This window comes from Equus quagga, chromosome 7 (assembly GCF_021613505.1).
Source record: "Equus quagga isolate Etosha38 chromosome 7, UCLA_HA_Equagga_1.0, whole genome shotgun sequence".
Lineage (NCBI taxonomy): Eukaryota > Metazoa > Chordata > Mammalia > Perissodactyla > Equidae > Equus > Equus quagga.
The window spans coordinates 64,492,133-64,509,674 of NC_060273.1; the positions used below are offsets into that span (position 1 = coordinate 64,492,133).

General features: G+C 39.7%; 1 protein-coding gene across 3 annotated transcripts in view; it reads right to left on the reverse strand.

The window, feature by feature from the left end:
• Positions 1-6,386: 6,386 nt before the first annotated feature.
• The window catches only part of SGCD (sarcoglycan delta), an 897,144-nt gene continuing 885,988 nt past the window's right edge, over positions 6,387-17,542 (reverse strand). For all 3 annotated transcript variants that reach the window (XM_046668506.1, XM_046668505.1, XM_046668504.1), the window contains 2 exons: positions 12,338-12,461; positions 6,387-11,026 (listed from right to left, as the gene is read on the reverse strand). In XM_046668506.1, coding sequence (XP_046524462.1) covers positions 10,853-11,026; positions 12,338-12,461 — 298 coding nt within the window. In that variant the 3' untranslated portion in view covers positions 6,387-10,852. The remainder of the gene's footprint in view (positions 11,027-12,337; positions 12,462-17,542) is intronic.

A 17,542-nucleotide genomic window follows, 5' to 3' on the forward strand; every position in this document is an offset into this window, starting at 1 on the left:
ATTTTGTTACTTGCCTGTTCAGTATAATGTTTTAATCATATGTAATCATTAAGACAGAAACTTTGTAGTTCCATATCGTTAATCTGAATCTCTTCTAATACTTTTTACTATAAAGTCTACTTTAAAATATTGATTTTTTTATTCAAGTTTTATAAGTTAATTCTTGCCAAGTTTTTAAATGCAACTCGACTTGTCTCTTAATAGAATAAAACAAATGATTTAGTGTTATAGTTTCTACCTTTGATTTAATGTCCACTATCCTAAACTTTTCTGTTTCAAAATGCTTCCTTCCTATTAAAATAGATCATAATTTGGAAGATTCTATTCTCACCTTTTATATATCCATTCTAAATTCTGAGTTACCTTGAAATATCTCCCAAGTATTCTACATTATGTTTAATTACTTGTGCCTGGGAGTCTCAAAGGCTGATCTGCCCTTTGTCCATTGATGGGTCATGAGGGTCTTCCTTGGGGGCTGTAAGTTGATCCTTAGCTGAAAGTGCTTGGTGTTATTGCAGGTAATTAAAATTTGGCATTCACAGACTAAAATAAACCTGTCATTGGACTTAATTGGAGATGCTAATTCATACAGGTTGCTCACAAGTTTTTCTGAAACGTGTTTATTTCTTGCACTCTGATCCCTATTCCTCATCTCTGTATCCTGGGATCTTTTCCTCAGATAAAGTGGGGCTGGGTTCTTAAGTGAGCTACAGAATTTTACATCCTTTTTAAAGGAGTCAAGTTGGAGGAAATATAAAAGTTGTTGATTTGTATATATTTGCTACTCTAAAAAATTTCCTTCCATGGCAGAAAAGGAATAGATCTCTTTTTAGCTTCTTCGTATTTCATCTGCTTTCTAATTTTGTATCAACAATGATGTCAATTAATTTGACTCATCAATAACAGCCTTTCCCTCTCATTAGTGTTTCTTTATCATTTTAGCTATGTGTCAACATTTTTTTCACCAATGCATCAGGTTTCTTGAATGGTGATTTCTCTGATTTCATTCTCTTTGACTTAGATTTTTTCTTTTGGTAAAGTTTCCCAAAAAAAAGAAAACAGGTCATAAAATTACTGCATCTTTGAAGATAAATTGCACTCTGGCTGCAATAAAAATAAAATTTTTATTATAGCCTTGTACCTTGAGGATTCTGTAATGTTGCTTCAGCGTCATTTGTAGTCAGGAGCTAAATTTGATGAGATGTAGCCTACAATGAAAATACAGTTGGAAAGGGACACTGGCTCTGTCAGGTATTGCATATATGTGTAAAATTTGTCATAGGTCATTTCCTCATCTAGAAAATCTATCTACCTTACAATGTAATTATGAGGATCAATTTAGATATGTCGTTATTCCTTTATAAACTTTAAAAATGAATATAAGCATCCCAGGGTCCCAGGTTGATAGGTAAATTATAGTACAATGTAGGATTATAAAATAAATTAGAACAATTAATGGGGGAATCAAGGGAGAATGATGAAGACCACAGAGATAAGACAGTATAAGAATGGGATCTTGAGGGATGATTTCCTTTGATGGGCGGTGCTAGATGGGAGGGCGTTCTAGGTGGATGGAATAGTATGTGCAAAAACTTGGTATTGTGGAAGGCCAGGGGAGGTGAAATGCTCAAAATGGAGAAGCAATTGTGGTAGGCAGATCAGAGTGGTTCTGCAGTGATGTTGTCTATCATAAATTGTCTCACCCATGGCCCCATCTAGGGGAGCAGTGCTGAAGTGTTCTTTGGAAGAGGATGAAAACTGATTGGATGAGGGATGGGCCCTTGGCTCAAAGTTGGTTCATCCATAGGCTGACCAGGAATGCTAAGGTAGCCTAATTAAAAAGGTTTTACATAATAGGGACCAGATGAGCTTCTTCAGTGATTCAGAGAGGGCACGGTAAACTGTAGCAAAAGAAGCCTACGCAGGTCATTCGGAGAGCAGTTGAGGATGGCTGTTCCCTTGACCTGCTCCAAATCCTGGGAACGCCCCAATTCCAGGCCACGTATTATCTTATAATAAGCTCTCTTTCCTAAGGCAGCCTGTGTGAATCTCTTCCTGAGAGCCAAAATGGCTTAACCAACATGTTAGGCCACCGAGGAAAGACATGCGGAAGAGAAGTTAATCTGAAGATTTATTTTGAGGTAGAATCAATAGGACAGACTGATTTATCAACTGTGAAAGAGGAATTCCCTAAAGAAGTGGACAAGGGTGCTTTCCTTCTTACCAATCATTATTTTTATTAATATATTTTACAAGACTGCAGTTGAAATAATATTAAATACAAATTTTTTTATACAGAAAGTGTAATAAAGTTAAAATAGTTCCTTGTAATTCATAGCATTATTGCAATGCTTACAAAATTTTTGCATAGAGTGTGCAAGGATTGATGTTATTCAAAACAAAACAAAACTAAAAAGCTCTTCTTACATCACACCCAAACCTGGAGAAAAACAAAACCAAACCAAAAATAACCCAAAGGCTGAACTCAATTGGTTTATGGGAATGGGGTTCCTTTTTCAAAATCTCCAAGTAAATGGGACTTCTATGACTTCATCTTTTCTGTTAAAAGCACCAGAACCTGGCTTCTCCAGGAGCGCATCTAGCCAGCACAATGATGGATGTCTTCTGCTTTTCCTTCTAAAACACGACCTCCTTAAGAGGTGTGTTTCTGCTTCTTCATGGCCTCAAAAAGGGAGAAGCTTGACTGGGGAGGTGGCTGATATATGGAAAACTCCATTTCCCCCCTCACCAAAACACTGGATCAACTTTGTGTCCACCCCAACTTAAGCTTTGCCGACTCTTCCCTTTACTTTGCTAGGATCTCCCCTCTGTACCAGGGAAGCTGACTTCTGGCTCTGGTGATGTTAGTTCCATGAGACCCTTTAAAGGTATCCATTTATGATTTGCCACTGGGACACATACACTCTTAAAAGAAAATCCCTGAATGACTTACCCTAAAACAGAATAATTGACATTTTTTATCTCACCCCTTTATGAAGGTTTTATGGGGAGGTTGAGCCAGACAAACACTACAGGATGGAGCACTATAGCCCCTGGCTGGCACTGGAGCTGAGTCTGTTGGGAGCAGTGAGAAGCTCTGTCTACAACCCCCTAGTGGATCAGATATGTGCTGTTGAGAAAGCACAGAAATGCAGGATGAACCCCAATCTCTTTGCTGCTGTGGTCTCTCAGCTCTGGGTTGCGGGCAGGTTGACAGCAGGACCTTAACACAGGCATACTGGTTTATAACCTTTTCAGATGGTCCTTGGCTGAGTTAATTCTTCAAAATGATTTTAGGTCTTTTAACTCTTGCAGATCAAACCCTCATCCCTTTGCTCAGAAGATAAAAGTGCTCCAAAGCCACCAGGTTGTAAGGAACTTCAGATGCACTCATCTTCTCCTTTAGTAGATGGAATGCCACCAACCTCATTGCTGAATCTAGGACACCAGTATAAAATGTCCACGTTCAAGGTTAAAGGGTGCCACTGTTTAAACAAGAATTGGCAAATGGGTCCCATTTCCAACTCAGATCAATTGATATTGATGACCTGAGTGCTTTGGGGAGAAGAATTCCGCATGTGGTGCATGGTATGGCCCATTAGTGATGACTGACAAGGTATGTGGTGTGGGGCTCAAGCCATTATCACAGCCAAAGTAGCCAGCTTGAGTATTGAATGCCTAATGCTAATTGAGTCCTTGCTAGTCCTATCTTCCTATAGGGAAGCAAGGACAATGATAGAGATTGAGCTCTCTTCTGTTTGATTCTTTCCTTGAGTTTTGCCACAAGTAAAGGTAAGGAAGTATGATAACCAATTGGTGTTGAAGACCTCACCTAAAATAAGACGTTTGTCTTTTCAAGTAAGGAATAGTGGAAGGAGATGTGTGTGTGCAGAAGTGCTGACTTGATCACTGCCTATTAAAATTTTCTCTTACATGTAAAGCTGACAGCACAGGTGTCTTCCAATTTATAAGGATAAGAAGCCTGACTTAAGAATTACCCACAGAGCAAATAAATTGTTTTGGTTCCAGATTCTATCATTCAGACAGACTTCTATATTTTCACCCCACGTATCTTTACTTTAGTACTAGATGCTGTCACAGGTTAGGGACTACAGAAAAAGGGAGATAAAAGTTCTCTAGCCTCATACACGCAAGAAGGTCTAGTCTAAAAACTGGTAGGAGACACTTCTCAACAGCTTGAAGAATAGTTTGACATGTTGGTGACTTCATAGCCTAGTGGTCTGGAGTTAGATACACGTTCCAGCTCTGCCATTTTCTAACTAGTGGCTTTGGGCAAGTTTTTTAACCTCTCTGAGACTCAGTTTCCACATCTGCAAATTCGAACTATGATAGAACCTAACTCAAAAGATTATTTTGAGAATGAAACAAGTGAATGTATGTAAAACGCTTACCCAGAACCTAGCACATGGTAAGTGCTTAATAAAAAATTATTATAATTGGAGAGTAGAATTCAACTCTTGCCATATCTTAGAGTAGGCTTTAGGTCCAAGAAAACTTCTTGGATTTATGTAAAATTTTGAGGGTGTGATTCTTTCTGGGGAGAAATGTCAGAACTTTGCTCAGATTCTTGAAGGAATCTATGATCCTCAAAATGTTCGAACCTCCTGAATTAGATGCAAATGGAGACTAATGAAACACCAAATCTTCATTGTCAGCAAATATCCTCTGCCCGCCTTCAGACAATCCTTTGCCATACTGCTCCTATGTATCCTATTGATCACCTTGGAATTTCTCACTTTATGAAATCTGAGCTATCTCTGATTCCACCAAAATAACCCAAATGTAGAAGTAGCCCATCAAGACACTGGAAGAAGACGGACTGTTAGAAAGCTTTAGGAGTGCAGAGTAGATTTTAGGTAAGACAGATGTTTCCTCCTCTCTTCTCCTAAGGAGGACAGTCTCATGCTTGTTTCATCCGACCTTAGCTAATGTTCAGTGATGAAGCAAATCTCCTCACTAGTGAGGGTGTCTACACGCCTAAGGAGGCATTTTGGAACTACTCTGTCTGCCTATTATGACAGGTGGATTTGGACATGAAAAATACTTCTTGCCTATAGCAACTTTTCTTCTGTTCTATTCCAACTGCAAACCTCAGGGAAATGGAACTAATATCACCCACTTGCTGGGCCGAAGTTGAGGAGTAGCAGTTAGCATTGTATGTTTGAGACTGTTTATTGATGGATTTGATAACATCATTAATACTGTTATGACATCACACATCCTATTGCACCAAGGGCTCATGCATACTTGAATGGCTGTCTTTTTCTCAAAGGAAGATGCTAATTTTCTACTCTGTCAGTATCTATAAAAGGAAGGTGGGGGGGTAAAACCAAAGAAAATAGCATATGGGAGGATGTGTAACCCCGATGGGGTATTTTCTTTTACCTTGTGCTCTAACAATACTTAAACCAAGGACCTCCCACAAATAATTATTTTCCCCTTGCCATTCAGACCTGCCTTGAGAAATTTCAAGGACTCCATTATGAAGAAAGCTTTTAAGAACCATAGAAATCACATTGCTTTTGAAAGTGCTAATGCGTGTGGTGTGCTGTGCTGGCTGAACCAGCAGGCTTTAGACTCCTTTCTCTCTTATCAGTGCTTTAGCTTTGTGAATGAGAAATTCAGAGGCAACTGTATAGTTTTAAATTCTGATTACCACAAAGAAAGAGATGCATCTGACATCCCAATGCAGTAGCTTTGACTATTTTAATGGAAATACGTCGGAACTGGGGGAAACTTCCACCAAGGAGAAAGTGATGAAAGACCAAAAGAGACACATTTTATCTCTGAGGTAAAAGGCCTGTTTTCTAAGGTTGTTTCTTTTATTATAACTTTTTTCCCCACCTGCTACTGGGGCACCATGCAAATGTATCATTCCAGGAACTGCTTCCTTATCCTTTTCTTGGCTAAGATTTCCTGGTGGAGGGGAGACAGAGGAAATGGGTCCGGTTTACAACTATCTTGAATGAGATTTTCACCTTTTCACAGAATCTTAAAAAATAAGAATCAGGTGCTTAAATGGATCTATTTACCTCTTTGGTCCAAACATCACGCTACCTTTTGCCTAAAATAAACAAAAGCAAAACATTCTCATCTAGTTGCTCCTGTGAAGGGCAGTGTTGCCAATTTAATCCTCTTTTGGTTGAATCCAGATAAAATGCTGAAGGATTCCTTTAAGTGCTGTTCATCAGGGTCAGGTGATTTTCATTAAAAAAAAAACTTTGAGGTGCCGGATGGCGCAGCAGTTAAGTTTGCACATTCTGCTTTGGCGGCCCAGGGGTTCGCTGGTTCAGATCCTGGGTGTGGACCTATGCACTGCTTGTCAAGCCATGCTGTGGCAGGTGTCCCACATATAAAATAGAGGAAGATGAGCATGGATGTTAGCTCAGGACCACTCTTCCTCAGCAAAAAGAGGAGGATTGGTGGCAGATGTTAGCTCAGGGCTAATCTTCCTTAAAAAAAACCAAAAACCCTTCCTTCCCAACATGAATTCTCATAAAGAATCATTCATAACTGATGCTATTTTAACAGTATTGAATATGAGTATAAAATATGTCTACAGAAGGGACAAATCTCTGGTAGGAACCTGCCTTACCACAAAGAGGCAGAGACATGTGAATTCAAAATAGATCTTTTTTTGCACTCCCTGTACACCAGGGAACAAAGATCCAGATCTTTGGAAACCAAATCAGACTGGCATTAACCTGGTTTCTCCCAGCAACAGCTTCATGAAAGAATTTTATATATTTTTTGTCCACCTACTTTAAGATGCTTCTGTCAACATTTCTAATTATTTATTATTTATTGATGCCATCAACCGTCAGGCCTGGTGTGGTCGTAGGAAGTTAAGTACAACGGAGCTGTGAATAACTGAGGTGGTGGATGCCAAAAACACAGGTAAGTCAAAAATATTCTCTGGAGGACCATGGGCATCTTTCTGGAATATGGGAAGGTGAGGTGGAAACCTCTGAGTAGGGATTGCAGAAATAGTCTCTTTAGGAAAGAGATTCTAAATTTAAATCAAAGGACCACTGCTTCACTTCTTGTCATACAATGATGCTCAACGGAGGAACCACCTGTCTGTTAAGGATCCTAAGAAAAATCTCTTGGAGGATCACAGCTTTCCTTTTGCACTAAACCTCCCCCTAATTTGGTCCTCCCTATTCCCAAGAATCCCGTGAGCCTGCATTTCTTGGACAAGTGGATCTCTTTTACATGTAGTGTAAGGCTGACCTTCTTTTCTATAGCCAAGTATTAATATCTCAAGCACACATGGAGATGCAGGCTTACTCCATGCTATCGTGAAGTTTGCTGTCTTTCCTGCTGTGACCTCTTCGTCAGGGGTCGGCAAACTTTTTCTGCAAAGGGCCAAAGAGAAGGTATTTACGCTTTGCGGGCTGTGAGGTCTCTGGCACAGCTACTCCACTTTGCTGTTACAGTATGCAATCAGCAATACACAACACGTAAGTGAAAGGATGTGGCTGTGTTACAAAAGACTTTATTTACTAAAACAGATGACGAGCCAGATTTGGTGTAGGGACCAGTGTTTGCTGACCCCTGCTCTAGAGCCAAACCTCAAGCAGTCTTTGGTCTAGGATTGCTGGGTAGACAATGAAAATCATCCAAAGGAAAACTGACCTAAAGGAAGTTAAAAGTCAATTCAAGTGTATAAGATCTACCCCCTGGGCAGTATAACAATTAACAAAGCCTCATATCAAGTTTCCAGCTAGATAGATGCCACCGGAAGGGTTTTTCAAAACCTCCTTCATGCTCCAGTAGTTTCCCAGGACTGAACTTTTCTGACTTATTGAGCAGATGTCAAATAGAACTAAGTGCTAAACATATTTGGAGATCAATTTTTAATATACCAAACTCTTCTGAAGAATATTAACATATTAGAACTCCTAGAATAGTGAAGATTCATTTGATCTCTGTTTGGTATGCCACCCACTGCTTAATATAACAAAAGGTGTGATTGCCTAGAAGATATTATATATAAAGATTAGAAAGAATCTTTTTTTTAAATTAAAGGTTATCAGATTTTAATGTAAAAGATATTTTTTCCAGAATTCAGGTAAAACTTTCTCTTATGACCATGGACAAATATTCTAGTTGGAAGAAGTTGGGGGGAAAAAGTACATTGAAGAACTCAGAATACATTTTACCGAATTCTAAAGTTTGAACTCAAATACATAATTTAATTCATGCCAAATTTTCTGCTTATTACCTGGTATACTGTGGTCACTTAGCACAAATGAAAATCAGAATTTTGTATCATGTTTGTCCCCCATAGGTGCTTGATTTCTTTTCTTGGTTGCTATTATGATTTTTATTCTATTTGTGATCTGATTACCTTTAGGATTAAATTTTGCAACTGGGATCACACCAGTCTTTTTTATTCGTGTAAAATTCCCAAGGTGCTGATCGCAGACTTTCATGTAACGATTAGAACAAAATCAGAGGAAAGAGGTTCAGGGAAACTTTCATTTTCTTGTCACCTGTGGATTATGTACTTGAGATGGCAAAATGCAAAGATGGTCTGTCTGCTTAAAGAAACTTTGTCTTAAGGTATTTAGCCACAAAGGACTTCACAGCTACTACTGTTTATCTGAATGATATGTGATAGATGCTCCCAGTAGCCAAGGAGGGCCCTTCCTGGCTTGGCAAAACCCTGTGTGGGGTGCATGCAGATTCCGGCAGCATGATTTCATAGGACATAAATAATACTGATCCAGAGCAACTTGGTATCTTTTTACGGTTTTCCTTTTCAGACCCTAAAGCTGCAAACTAAGCAATCTTATGGTCTTGCCCTTGAACAACCTAATTCTTCTCTATGGGATTTTGAAAAAGAGTTGACTGGAGGGTGCCTCAGGTCTGGAAGCCAGCAGAGCTGCTGGTCAGGCTAGAACAACTCTGCCTCTCCCCACTTCTAAGTGACTAAGCAACATATAGCTCACTTTTACATCCCATCTATGCAAACCTCAGCCTGATGATTGAGTGTTAGCTCAAAGATACCACACCTCTTATTCATCTCCTATGACAAATCTTCCCCTGCTTGTGAAGTAAGAAAATGAGAACTTTCTTGAGGAAAAACAAATGTCATTCAGGCCTACAAATACTGCTTCACTTAGGATTGTGGGGTCACTGCTTGCCAAATGGCATCCAGGACTGTCTAAGCCAGTTATGTCTTCATTCTAGGCTCCTTAGAGTCCATGTCTGTCAGCCACTTGGTTTGTCTACCAGCTTTTATGATGCCAAGTCATTGCTAGACCATTCCCCTCCAATCACCCAAAATAAACTACAGGTAACAACAAGATAAATAGGATGTGCTTCTCCTTGCTGAGTGCATTGACTTAAGGCATAGGCACATTTCCCCCTCTTTGAACAGAGATGGTATAATCCCCTGTTCCAGCACAAGAGCTGGCCAGGGTGACCCTGGAACATGATGATGAAGGTGGAGTGATGAGAGGTAGCTGATGGCGGGAATTCGGGAGCTGCTTCCACACATGGGGGAGAGGGTGTTGCTGGGCCCTGGGGAACACAGTGATTCTGTTAAAGATACTTGACTCAGTTTATATTAATTTTCAGTGATCATTTCCAGAGGTGTATAATACTTTAGATCCGTGACTCTTGGGTCACTATTCTTGGAGAAAACATAATCGTGGATTTAGAAATATGAATATCCCAACACTGAAAAAATATATAAGAAGATCGACACCAGAGAGTTTATGCACGCCTTTAAAAATAAAAGGCATGTCTCTAAATTACCTACCAATCCCAAGAAACACATAAAAAATAATTAGGTTCCCTATGCCACTCTTAATTAGATTTCCATCTCCAAATGGCTTCTCTTGGGGTAGGGGTTTCACTCTTAAGGATTTTGATTGACTTGATCATTTTGGGTTAGAGTCTGTTGGATAAAGTCAGAAGTGAGGACACAACAGATTTTGAGCCATTTCTTCCTTTAAACAGAGACATATTGCCCATTTATTCTTTGCCTGTCAGGCCGTTGAGTAGCTTCCAGCTGACTGAGGAGCAGCTGTTATCCTATTTTGTGCTGATTTACAACTCTTATTTTGACGGAGGGATGATATGTGAGTTTGAAGGAAGCAAGATAGCAGGAGCTGGGTGAGCAGTTCAAACTTTGCTAAAATACATCCTCCTCTTTCATCCAGCTACAAAAGCCCCGATACATTTGGCTGCAAAGGTAGAACAGCAATTTTCAGTTCCTATGGTTGACTTCTATGGTTTTGCCCATCTTTAACTTGAAGAGGAAGAAGTTGGCCAGCCTTACTAAAGCTAAAAAAAGGAAACCAAATGTCTATTTTTTAATACAAAGTTCTCAGCGTTTGAGCGTGACTTGGAGATTCCCGCCATCACTGCCTTGTAAGGACACTAAAGGAGAAGATATGCTGTTACTCAAACATGTAGGTGGATATTAGTAAGTGTCTAACACACTGTGTGATTTTGAAGGGTCTGGGGAATATTGGGCCTAAATTAGTGTTTGGATTTGATCATGTAGGTGGTGGGTTGGGGATGGAAATGACAGTGAATATCACAGGGTCACCCATGGTTCCTTTTGTACTGAAACCTCATTTTATACAGAGGATACATATATTTATTTATATATATTTATATATATTTATATCCACTCACACACGCAAACATACTCACACATGCGCGCACACGCCCACACACACACACACACACACACACACACACAAAAGGTCTTTGATAGGCTTTCTGTGTTCTAGTAAAAATAGCTGGCAGCCAGTGTGTAAAGCCAAAAAAGGCCTTTATGCTACCAACAATGTCCACTATGGATAGTCTCTCAAAGGCAGACACTTGTGTTTATCTGACAAGTGGAACCAGTTCCTGCCTGAGACAGGAATAATCTCCCATTGGCGCAGACGCAGATCTCGAAGACTTTCTGCCTCGTTCCTGTGGGTGTGTAGGATCCATGAGGCAGTCTAGGTAGTTTGATTTTCGCAGCATCTAACTTAATCTAAAGAGAGTGAACAGGAAGGAAAGAGTCAGAGGCTGTCATTTATTCTCTGGACATTGAGAAACAGTAGATGAATGTTCAATTCAACTTAAATTGAATGAGCACCCACTGTGAGTTGAGTATTCTGGGTTCCAGAAATTTGGATAGCAGGAGCTGGGTGATAAACAGACAGATAAAGTCTCTACCCTCACAGAAGCTTTTACTCTAGTAAGACAATTTTGCACTGGCCTATGTTAGCATTTTGCAAAAGTATATCTTGTAGAATGTTAAGAGATTCCTAGAGAGAACTCAATTTGGAAATGCTAGGTTAACAATTTTCTTTACTATGGGACTTCTCAGAACACAAATATGTCTGTGTGCATGGCAAGTCTTCAAGAATATGCTGCACTTTCCAGTCTTTAGTGACTGTTATGATTATAACCTATTCCTCCAGAGTCTGGATTCTGATGGCTATAAAGCACATTTGTAACGTAGTCACTATTTCCAAATGCATGTGGCTTGGAGTTTGTGGCTGTCGTAAGAGACTGTTTTGATAACTGAATGCTCTATCTGACTAGCTCTTTTAAAACACATGGAGCAAATGCCAAACCAATCAAAAGGCAGGCTTGGTGTACAGATGCAGGTGGAGACTGATACTCTAAGTACTAGTACTTAGTACAACTCTAAGTAGATATGAAAGGGGGATAGAGTTTTGCTTTAAAAATAGTTTTCTTCTTCTTAAAATTCTTAAACAGAAAAAATTACTTATGAACACGATGAAGGCATTTTAAAAAGTTTGCTGTTGAATCGTATTTTCTTTGGGGATTTGGCTTACCTTGTTGCAAAAACACAAGCAGCTATATTTAGGTTTTGGCTTGTTCTGATTTGGGATAGCAGTTAGATCTGAGTCTCCATTCTCAACGAAAGTAGAAACATATGATGTAAACTTTAAAAATGACTACAAGTCAATTAAGTTCATCTTTAGCCAGATGTACATAATGTTACAGCTTAATTATGCTGGCTACCTAAATCTTAGTTTAAGGTGACAAGAGAAAGAATTTGGAAATAGCATCCATTTTCAGCTGTATGTATAATTCTGTGCTGCAATACATACACTTATCTCAGCACTTTACAAATAATGAGTCGTAACTTTTATGTGTTGTGAGTTTGGCTTATAATTGTGCTATTCAACACATTTGTTCCAGAAATAAAACCTTCTGATTGGCTCTTTTTGTTGTTTCAGTGTAGGATGAACTTCAGTGGCAAAGGGTGTAGCAGCTCAGTTTTGGGAAAGTTTGGCCTGTTGGAGTTCTATCTCTTCTCACTCCGTACCTCTCCATCTTTGGACTCCAATCTCAGCTCTGTTCTGCAGGTGGCTTCCATATTGCCGGCTTCTGCATTTATTTCTACTCCTTTTGGGGCCTCCATTACCAGAGACCGGGTCGGTGACTCCAACCTGAAATATACAGAAGACTGAGATTAAAGATCTATTTCACTTTTTTGGTAAACTGAAGAGGAAGTTGATGTGCAGAGCATTGAAATGGCATTTCAGTATTTGATCAGGAAATTTCTCTAGATTTGCTTTACAAATCTGGTCAAGTTTATGAGGGAGAACATAACATATCTAGGCTTCATCTTCACTGCATCTCACAAAGGTTGTAAGAAAGGTATTCTAAGACCCTGGCTTCATTTTACCTTATGCCCAGTCAATAACTGCTTCATTGGTATAATTAACCAAATTTTTACATAAGTTCTGTTTGTTTTTAGAGTAAGGCAATCCCAGGTCTGAACTGAGCTTACTGAAATTGTTAGGTATTCCTTCTACTTTGTCCTACTTTCTGTGTCTTCCATGGAAGCAAAATCAGACAGAAGTTAAGAAAATAGACCTGGGTGTTACACATGCTTGACTCAAGCCATGTGGTTGCCACTATATGACCTTGGGAAAGTCTTTCTTCTCTCCTCTCCTTTCCAAAATTTCTCAAAGCCTCAGTTTCCTCATATATAAAGTGCTTTAAATGGTGCCTGGCACATTGAAAATGTATAAAACATATTAACTATTACTATTACTGCTGTTACTATTGTTATTATACCCGCAAATCATAAAGAAATCTCAGGCCTTACTCAAATAAGCAGTTTTAAAAAGAAAGATTCAGAACAAATCACTGTGCCAGGGGTTAGAGAGGGGACATGATGTGACTACAAAGGGACAGCATGAGAAAATGCTTTTTCGCTGATAGAATTGTTCTGTATCTTGATTGTAGTGGTGGTAACATGCCTGTATGTGTTTGTAAAAACACGCATAATTGTACCCTCCAAAGAGCGAATTTTATTGTATGTAAGTTAAGGAGTAAATTCAGAGGAGGAGAATCAGCCAAACTCTATGCTAATTATTATGGCAAAAGAGAGAAAATGGATATGGCAAAATCCATAGAAAGATTTTTGCCTAACTCATTTCATGTGAAAAATATTAACTAAAACAACCACTCCTGAATATCCTAGATTTTAATAATTATTACCAAATAGAAATGAATGAAGATCCTCTTCTCTGTTACAAAGAAAGTAGTCCAACTTAGGAAGCATAAGCCTCAGCAATGCTCTCAAACCATGTTGATTCAGACGAGTTTCCTGTGTTTTATTTCTATGTTCTTAACTTTCAGACACTTTGAAGATGTAAAAAAGGAACATGATCTTCTCTGCGAAATGCTGACTCCCTGTTCTGCTTCCACCACTCCCTACGGGTAGGGCACACCCTGTGGACCTCAGTAAGTGTGGCAGGAAGAGCAAGATGACCAGCGAGATGCCACCGCTGAGTGATCCCAAGACAGATTCCACAGGAGCCAAGAGAGGGCTCTTCCATACTTCCCAGGTCTGAGTTCCTGAGGTTTGCTTCCAGGCAGTAGTCATCTCCACTGATTTTTGTATTCCACCTACAATGACTCATCTGGGGTCATAAAGAGAAACAATAGGTCTATAGTATGCAGGAAAGGATTGGCTTGTATCGATCTAACTCATTCTTTCCATTCTGACTTCACTTCTTCATGTGTAGGAAAAATCCCCCATCCCTTCCTTCTCCTCCTCACAAGACCCTCACCAAGTTGGTGCTGAGCCAGGTGTGGTTCCATCTGGAATTTTGATTTACTTCATTTGCATAAGTTTTCACTAATATTGATGTCTTTCCTCTTCTGGCATAAGTTTCCCTCCTGATAATATTGCCCGCTCAACTCCAACTTTGTTCATCCTCTTTTCAGTGGCGCTGCTGTCATCCACCTCTCCCGGGTGAGAGTTCTCATGCCATCTTCTCGCTTTCCCCTTCTTCTCGCTTTCCCCTTCTTCTCTCCCTTGTTTCATCAGTGAACTCAGCTTGAACTCACAGCTTCTCCCTACTCAGTCTACTAGGTCACCTCTAACTTGGACCATTGTAACTGCCTCACAAGTTTTGTCTCTAATTTTTCCTTTCTTCCAATGTACTTCACACAAAAATATTTCTTCCTAAAGTAAGTTTTGAATAGGTCACTTCTCTTATCAAAAACTACACAAGTTCCTTAGAAAATATCTGAACTCCTGAGGGTATTCAGCCATTCAGAACTTGGTCTGACCTATTTTCTTAGCCTTATTTCTTGCCACAAACATCAGTTATGTTTAACTGAGCACCTACTAGGTGATGGACACTGTGCAAAGCCCTTTACATGTGTTACCCCATTTAATCCTCAAAAAGTCCTATGAATTTGGTACTCCTTTGTCCTAAGGGTACAAACAAGAAAACTAAGGCTAAGTGACTTGCTCAGTGTTGTACACCCAGCAAAAGGGCAGAGCCAAGATTCAAACCCAAATGTAGTGGACACCAGAGCCAGTATATTGTCCACTCTACCATATCACTTCCAAAAAAACTGGGCTTCTTTCCTGTCTATCACATGTTCATACCATTCTTCGTAATTAAATGCCACCTCTTTCTTCCTGGAATTAGCAATTGTATTTCCCAAACCAGTCTCTGTAAATAAGGGTAAGGTGATAGTACTACACACGGCTCAGTGGTACATACTTCCCAGTATACAATATTTCTCATAACTTATTTAAGCAGTCGACATCAGTGACATCAAATTCAGGATATGGTGAATGTGTTCATATTTTGTATGTAACATTCAAAGTGAATGATTCATACAAAAAGATAGTTGGGGGGAGAAGAGCTTGACGTAGAAAAAATATATGGAACTTGGAGAACTTTATCAGATGAAGGGTTGACATTTCAGACAGGCATTAGAATTCCCTTTACTCTCGCTTACCTCCTATGGGCTCTGAGGTCAGTAGGAGGCCTCTAAGGCCAGAGAAGAGACTCAGAAATGACTACTGCCAACATCCTCCACACCACCCCCAGCCTTGGAAGTACCAGGTGCTGAGAAAGGGAGCTACAGTGAAACTGTCTCCTATTGTGAATGGCTCCAATAAGATAGAAGTGACAATTTCTTGGAAGCAGATACAAAAAGGGAATGGGCTTTCTGTTTCAGAGACTATCTTAATGTCCGTTGGTGGTGGGAAGATTTAACAGTTTGTTCACGTGTCCGCTGTGTAGAAAGCTCTTACAAGAGTCCTGAGGGGCCTGCAGAGAGCAGACAAGGAAATCTTGAAGTGATGTCGGTCAATTTCTTGCCATAGATTACCAATAACAACACGATGGCTTAAATCGCTTTGAGCAAGGAAAAATGGAAGAAGGCTTCCTCCTGATGGGGGGCAATTGAAGGTCCTGCCGGCTCTTGGAAATGAACGCTGCTTCCATTAGGAGAAAGTGCAACTCTCCTCTGGGAGGACGGAAGAGACTCAGAATGGAAGAATGGCCAGGAAGGGGGAGGTCCGTAGGCTGGGTCACGTCCTCAAGAACACTGGTTCTCAAATGACATCATCAGAATCCCCTGGCAGGCTTGTTAAAGCACAGATTGCTGGGCTTCACGCCCAGAGTCTGATACAGTATGTCTAGGGCGGTGCCTGAAGACTTGTACTTGTGACAAGTTACCAGATGATGCTCATGCTGCTGGATCGGGGACTACACTTTGAGAACCACTCTCTAAAGCAAAGGTCATAATTTCAGGTGCTCATAAAGACTAGATAGGATGGGGTGGCTCCATGGGCGAGTGGTTAAGTTCACACACCCCGCTTTGGTGGCCCAGGGTTTTGCTGGTTCAGATCCTGGGCGCGGACATGGCACCGCTCAACAGGCCACGCTAAGGCAGCATCCCACATGCCACACTAGAAGGACCCACAACTACAATATACAACTATGTACTGGAGGGACTCGGGGAGAAAAAGCGGAAGAAAAAAAAAAGAAGATTGGCAATAGTTGTTAGCTCAGGTGCCAATCTTAAAAAAAAAAAAAAAAAAAAAGACTAGATAGGTGATGTAAATAGTGACCCGTAAGAAAGCTGTAAGGAAAATAACAGTCTCTACACAATAATATACTGCAAGTGATGGAGATGCTCTCTTGCTCTCTACAGGGGGCAGCTGCTATTCTAATCTGGCTGAATACTGCCAGGGTTTTTGATTTAAAACATTTTAAAATTTTATTCCAAGTCATTCAATTTCTAGAATTGGTGCAAAGAATATTTCTAAAAATATAAATATGGTATAAAGAATAACAACAATATGCCCTGTATATTCACTATTCCTTTTCAAGAAGAAAAAAAAATTCCTACCTCTGTAAGGCCCTGAGCTCCTCTTCCTAATCCCATTCATTCCTTCTCTCAAGAGTACCTACTATTGTGAATTTTGTTTCCTGTTTCCCTGATTTCCTTTATGATATGACTACGTTTGCCTCCTTAAACAATATGTTGTTTACTATTGCTTGTTTTTGAGATATACACACAGCAAAATTCCACTTACATATTCTTTAGTGACTTGCCTCAACATTATGTTTCTGAAATGCACCCATACTGTAGCACATAGCTGTACAGTCATGCATTACTTAAAGATGGGGATACATTCTGAGAAATGCATCCTTAGGCGATTTCATTGTTGCGTGAACATCACAGAGTGTACTTACACAAACCTACACGGTATAGCCTATTACACACCTAGGCTGTATGGTTCTAATCTTATGGGACCACCATTGTATACGTGGTCTGCCATTATACAAAAATGTCTTCAATTTCTCCATTGTTATCACACATCATGATTTATTTGCCCATCCTTCTGTTGGACATTTAGATTGGTTCCAGGTTTCTGTTTCTATGAACAGTGCATCTGTGCACTTCTTGTATGTGGCTCCTGGCATACATGTGTAAATTTGCTTTAGGACACATGCATGAAGAGTGGAATTCTAGCTCCTAGGGTATGCATATCTACAGCTTTATTTAATACTTTCCCACTAGTAGTATATAGAATTCTGGTTATTCTACTTTCTTGCTAGCATTTGGTATTTTTTGGTATGAAATGGGATGCTATTATCTTTTAAATTTGCATTTCCCAGATTAATAATGAAGTTAAGCATCTTTTCATTTGTTTGTAAGCCATTTGGGATTCTTCTTCAGTGAAATTTCTTTTGTCTATTTT